This window comes from Rhincodon typus, chromosome 13, assembly GCF_021869965.1.
Source record: "Rhincodon typus isolate 14 chromosome 13, sRhiTyp1.1, whole genome shotgun sequence".
NCBI classification, from domain to species: domain Eukaryota; kingdom Metazoa; phylum Chordata; class Chondrichthyes; order Orectolobiformes; family Rhincodontidae; genus Rhincodon; species Rhincodon typus.
Genome location: NC_063344.1, coordinates 10,115,213 through 10,121,791, shown reverse-complemented (window position 1 = coordinate 10,121,791; position 6,579 = coordinate 10,115,213). Strand labels below are relative to the sequence as shown.

At 40.4% G+C, this 6,579-nt stretch overlaps 1 protein-coding gene across 1 annotated transcript in view; it reads right to left on the bottom strand.

Annotated features, from left to right (window-relative positions):
• Positions 1-4,950, bottom strand: part of rnf13 (ring finger protein 13) — a 187,006-nt gene extending 182,056 nt beyond the window's left edge. The window contains exons 1-2 of the mRNA XM_048604167.1: positions 4,825-4,950; positions 3,127-3,207 (exon numbers count right to left, since the gene is read on the bottom strand). Coding sequence (XP_048460124.1) covers positions 3,127-3,207; positions 4,825-4,932 — 189 coding nt within the window. The 5' untranslated portion in view covers positions 4,933-4,950. The remainder of the gene's footprint in view (positions 1-3,126; positions 3,208-4,824) is intronic.
• Between the last annotated feature and the right edge of the window lie 1,629 nt (positions 4,951-6,579).

Genomic DNA, 6,579 nt, shown 5'->3' with positions numbered 1-6,579 from the left:
AGTCAATGTTTCGGGTTCAGTAGTGACCCTTCTTCAGAACACAGACGTTGCCAGACCTGCTGAGCTTTTCCAGCAACTATTTTTGTTCCTTTAGCACATAGCCTGCCATTACACACTACCTATTGTTAGTCACTAACAGTCCCCATTAACAACTATCTGGCTATGACTGCTTTGTCTATCCCATTGCTTTTCCCTCTTTGGGCTTTGGCCTTTGTCCTGTTGTTTACTCCCTACCCCATCCCCTCCCTATTTTCTGCATATAAACTGACGCTTTCCTGGCTACCATCAGTTCTGAGGAACGGTCACTGGACCCAACCCAAAACATTAACTTTATTTTTTCTTTCACACATGCTGCCAGACCTGCTGAGCTTTCCCAGCAACTTTTTTTTTTTCCCCCAGATTTATAGCATCCACAGTTCTTTCAGTTTTTACGAAGTGGAGCATGGTCAAGGGGCTGTATGGTCTACTGCTGTTCCTATTAATAAAGTTCTCAGACTTACAACTCAGGTGTGCAAGCTTGTGCAATTACAACCCCCTTCACATCACTGACCTTGACCACTGGTGATTGAGTGGTTAAGCTTTGTAGGCATGAATTCCCTCCCCTGTTCTGTTCTATCTTTTAATTCACTCCGCAAAACCAACTTGTTCAACTATGTGATAACAAGGTGTAGAGCTGGATGAACACAGCAGGCCAAACAGCAGAGGAGCAGGAAGGCTGACGTTTCTTCAGAAAGGGTCTAGGCCCGAAACGTCAGCCTTCCTGCTTGGCCTGCTGTGTTCATCCAGCTCTACACCTTGTTATCTCAGATTCTCCAGCATCTGCAGTTCTTACTATCTCTTGTTCAACCATGTTTTTGGTTCCGTTGAAATATCTTATGTGGCTCAGTGTCAAATTTGCTCTGTGGAGGTAACTTGGAATGTTTTACTAAATTCAAGTGATACATAAAAAGACTACTTTTGTTATTCAAAGAAGGAATGAACATGCAGTCCATATTGTAGCTTCAATGGTGTTTGGTGTCTCAAATCACTTCACAGTCAATTACAAAGACCATACCTCAAAAGTGCTTAATGTAGGGAAATAACAGCCCTGTGCACACTAAGGTCCACAAGCAATTATTTGGACTTACACATCAGATAGGACACAAGAAGAATAGCCTACTTCTCCAGCGTCAACTGTCAAGATATGAAGATGGGTGCAAAATAGTATGAAAACAATTTGGGATACAAAGTGTAGCATACTACTTATTACAATTGACCAGTTACGTGAGTAATGTACAGTTTTTTGTTTAAACAAAATTGTCATTATTCTTCCAATAAGCTATCCGATAAGCAGCTCCCTTCAAAAGACACAATCTGTGCTGCAAGACACTGATTAAACATGCAAATCAGCATGACTAAATTAAACTTTTATTAGTTACTTACTGTAGACTAAAACCTTTGAAATATTTTGTTACAACATTCTCATGAAAATCAAATTTACAGCATAGTATATTTTTGATCCATTATTTATTAGTCACTATAGAACTGGGAAAATAAATTTGTCTATACTGCCACAGGGCAGCTGTGGTCAGTCTGACTGACTCACCAGGTCATGTTTCTTTTGCATTGCCACTAACCGTCAAAAATGCAGAGCTTCTCCTTTTTCAAGAATGTTCTAACAGGAAAAATGCCATCTTAACTGTGGACAACACCACTCATAGAAAGCAATTTAATCACATACACAATGATATAGCATTGGATTAAACTCTCCTTCCACATTGCCACCAATTCGCCCGAGCACCAGTTTCCATCAGGCCTTCTTCACAGGCCAACCAACAATCCCAGCAGTATCCACCACAGAACTCTGCCCTGGGGGATGGAATTCCCACTGCTCCAATTTAGTCCACATGCAGTACTTTATGGCAGGATCTACCTACAGCACTGTATCTGAATCTGTAGATGCATACAATTTCCGTACATGTCTTAATTTGATCCTGTGCTCAAACTCAGATTAAAATCAAATAGTTAAATGTGCTTCCTTTCTTGGATGTCCTAATTGTGAAATTGGCCAGTGGGTTCTCCATCACAAACCTACTTTTAATGGATAGATCAGCACACTAAGACTAACCTTATGAGCAACACAGCAAATAGGCCCCAAGACATTTGACCAGCTGTATACCACAGGCAGCATCTAAACATTAACCTGCTGATTCCAGGTCAAATAGAAATTGCTCATCAATATCTTTAAATCATCCTGTCACAATTCAGAGAGTACCAGGCGCAATTTGAAACCATCCAAGACACTCCTATAACAAATTTGTATTTGACAGGCTTTTTTGGACTTTTCAACTGGCTAGCCTATCCACCCACTTTGAAATCTGTATGTGCTGTGGACACTCACAAATGAGAATGAGCTGACATGTTATTATATTTATTTAGATCAAGTACAATGAAAGTTATTGAGTTTTAAGTAACTTGCATGTCTTTTAGATACAAAAGAGTTTAAACACTCATTGAATTGACAGAAGTATTCATTCTAAAAAAAGGTCCTGTTGTGATCAATGGAGTAGAGGAATAAGACAGCCATTTTATCATTTCCCACCTGATCAGAACTTCTTAGACAGCACATAATTTAATGTGAGATAGTGAGAACTGCCATGCTAGAATCTGAGATAACACAGTGTGGAGCTAGAGGAACACAGCAGGCCAGGCAGCATCAGAGGAGCAGGAAAGCTGACGTTTCGGGTCGGGACTCTTCTCCAGAAAAGAAATTCTGAATTAGACAACAGGCACTTCCCCACAGACCTCTGTGCAGTCCTGGCTGGCCAAGGTCTGGGAGACAATTCTGCAACTTATGGTATTTTGTCCCACCTATTTTCGATGCAGAAAAACATTCCAAAGCAATTCACAGAAGAATCAGTCAAAATGTGACAAACATAACAGGAAAGGTGACCAAAACCTTGGGAATAGAGGTATGCTTTAAGGAATGCCTTAAAAGATGCAGGGGAGGTAGAAATTCAGGAAGATTTGAGTAAGGATTTGCTGAGCTTAAGGCCTGGACAGTGGGAAAAGGAACACGGATGACAGACTATTGTAGAAATCTATGCTGATTCACAACAAAAGCCACCCTCTTCGCTTATGAATTACCTTTAAACCATCTTTAGGAAGCCGGTAACCAAATCTTGATGGGAGATCATCAAAGTTCTGTGTTTGGTTATCAACAGAGTGCTGAAAAACATTAAAGAATTACAGTTTCAGGTGGCCATTAGATATTGCAGTAGTACATAAGAACATAAGAACTAAGAGCAGGAGTAGGCCATCCGGCCCTTTGAGCCTGCTCCGCCATTCAATAAGATCATGGCTGATCTTGTCGTGGACTCAGATCCACCTACCCGTGTTCTCACCGTATCCCTTAATTCCTTTATTGTTCAAAAAAATATTGTATTGTCATTAACATAAAGTGATCAAAAGACTTAGCATAAACAGAAAATTTTGTGCAGATTTTAACTGAGGCAAATCTTAAACCAGGAAGCGTACTGCAACATTAATTCAAAAACAATTTTTGTGATCTGGGCAACAGCTAAAAGGAAGTCTCCAAAATTCTGAAGGGGTCTCACATTGGACTTAAAACACTAACTCTTTCTCTTCACATATGCTGCTGATTGGTGCTTCTCTAGTGCTTTGTTTTTTTTAAATGAAAAGGAAAAATCTATTGTTCATTCATAGTTGCTCCCAGAGCACCGAGACAACTAAATAGCATGGGGCCTCAAGAGCACTCAGTTACATTTAGATCACAAAGACATACCTGGTTTATTTCGCTGAAATATGCAAGTCGACTTTTTGCAAAAGTACGGTGCTATAATCAAAATTTTTTCTGGTGCCATCTGACAAAATTACTCATTAATTTAAATTAACAAGTTGCCTTCATTGAACCCAGGAGCACAGAATTGCTGACCCATAGTGAAAATCTCTATACTAAAAATTAAACGTCTCCATAAAGCAGACATGGGATCAAATTCCCTCTATAGCTTACAATACTTTCATCATTGATGTTCAGAGAAACCACCTAACTCAACACAGACAAGCGATCAACATTTCACTTCCCTAGGCTACTGGCTCAGTGGTTAGCCCTGATGCCTCACGGCATCAGGGACCCAGGTTCGATTCCAGCCTTGGGTGATTGCATGTGTGGAGTTTGCACATTCTCCGTGGGTTTGGTTTCCTCCCACAGTCCAAAGATATGTAGGTTAGGTGGATTGGCCGTGCTGAATTGCCCATAACGTCCTGGGATATTCATCTGTAGAATCCCTACAGTGGGGATAACAGGCCCAACAAGTCCACACCAACTCTCTGAAAAGCATCCCACCCAAACACAACCCCCTCCCCTAACCTTATCCCTGCAAACCTGCACCCCCTATGGCCAATCCACCTAACTTGCACAACTTTGGGCTGTGGGAGGAATCCAGAGGAAACACACGCAGACACGGGGAGAATGTGCAAACTCCACCCAGACAGTTGCCCGCGGCGGGAATTGAAATCAGATCCCTGGCCCTGTGAGGCAGCAGCGCTAATCGAGTCACTGGTTTGTACGTTAGTTCTGGGAATTACGGGGATAGGGAGGGTCTGGGCAGGATGTTCTTCAGAGAGTTGGTGTGGACTTGATGGCCCAAATTGTCTGCTCCTACACCATAGGGTTTCTATGATCTATGAACTCATCCATCCTGTGACCCCGTTCTACTGGAAGAATTTTACACAAATGTATTTTGACATAAACATTGTCTTCCAAAGCAAATTAAAAATTTTGCATTTGCAATCAAAGTCTTGACTTTTTTTTGCTGTACTCACTGCGATAATGTCACCTTCCACAGGCCACAGGTGGAGAAAAGCAACAAAATAAAAGCTTATATGAATCTGTGATGCAGATAAAATCAACAACCCCAATGGCAAAATCATCTTCAAAAATTGCTGCAAAACCTATTCAATAGAAATAAAACAAAATTAAACAGATGTTTTATGTCCAGACATTTACATAACACTTAATATTAACATTGAAAGGTATTTAACATGAGCATTATGAAGCAAAATGCACATCACTGAACTTAATATCTGCTTATGTGATTAAGTGACAAAATCTACCTCTTTGATCAAGCTATTTAAGTGATGTCTTAAAAAGGAGGAAAGCAAAATACAGCTTAAAAAGATACAAGTAAGGAATTTGCAAGGTTAGGACCCAGGCATGTGAAGGGATGGGTACCAGTGATGGATTGATCAAAAAAATCAGGGATGATTAAGAAGCTTAAATTATATACACCGATAATCACAGAAGGCACAGAGTAGGAGATTTCAGACAGTGAAGTCACCTGACGAAGGGGCAGCATCCCAAAAGCTTGCAAATTCAAATAAACAAAAGCTTGTGATTTCAAATAAGCCAGCTGGGCTACAACCTGATGTCACGGGACTTTTGTCGCAAAACAAAAGGTATACCAGAACTAGAATTAAAGCTGTTATACAAGTTGCAGAGCACTGAAGGACTGTAAAGTTGAACAGTTCCTTTATTTATTTTTCTGCCTTTATAATCTAGGTTTTAGTTTATCTCTGTTTTAAAATGGCGCTGGAGTGTGATGACACTGTACAACACTTATCACTGTATTTTATAACAAAGTACATGTTACATGTTACAATAAATAAATCAAATGAAATCAAAAAAATGACAGTTTCCTGTTGACTGCCACTTCAACACCACCATGCTCCCTGGCCAACATTGCTGTCTAGGGCCCACTGAAGTGCCCCAGCGAGGCTCAGAGCAAGCGAGAAGAACAGCATCTCATCTTCCATTTGGGAACACTGCAGCCTTAAGGATTCAATATCAAGTTAAACAAATTTTAAAGCTCCTGTGTCCTTTAGTTACTCCCACACTTCAGGCTTGTCATCATACGTGCCACTTTCAGCTACTAATGGTTCCCATCATCAGCTTTTCCTCCTTCCCTGGCTTACCATCATCCATCTCTTTTGCTCCCTTTGCACTGTCTCCACCTATCCCTGCACGCCTTTAACTTACTACTCAGTCCCACCCGGTCTTCAGCACAGGCGCCACTTTTTCCCCAGCTACGATTAGTTCTGAAGAAGGGTCTCTGGGCCCGATATGTTTATACTGCTTTGTCTCCATGGAAAAAGATATATACTTCATTAATGGTGATAAATCCCCAAAGATAGAGCTGAAAAATTCTTGAGGCTTTAGAAGGCTCAGCACCTGATGCCCAAGCATTTTGGGACAGCCAAAGGGAAAAAGAAATGAATGAGTGGAACTGGAGTCAAAATACAAGTACACATCACTTGAAATAGAAGGTGCTTTATTTGGAACACACCAGTTCAAGAACAATTGAAAGAAGTGCTGTAATTCAAATACTTGAAAAAAATTAGAATTTTTGAATTAAGAGGCAGCCAAGTTAAACTTAGAGATATAAAAAGAAAATAATATCTAAGAACATACCTCTTTGTACCCAAGAGGCATCCAAAATGGTGACTTTGTACACTTTACGTTGTACTAGAGTACAAGTGACAATAAACCTAATTCTAATAGAAGGCAAATGAAGCAGAGGG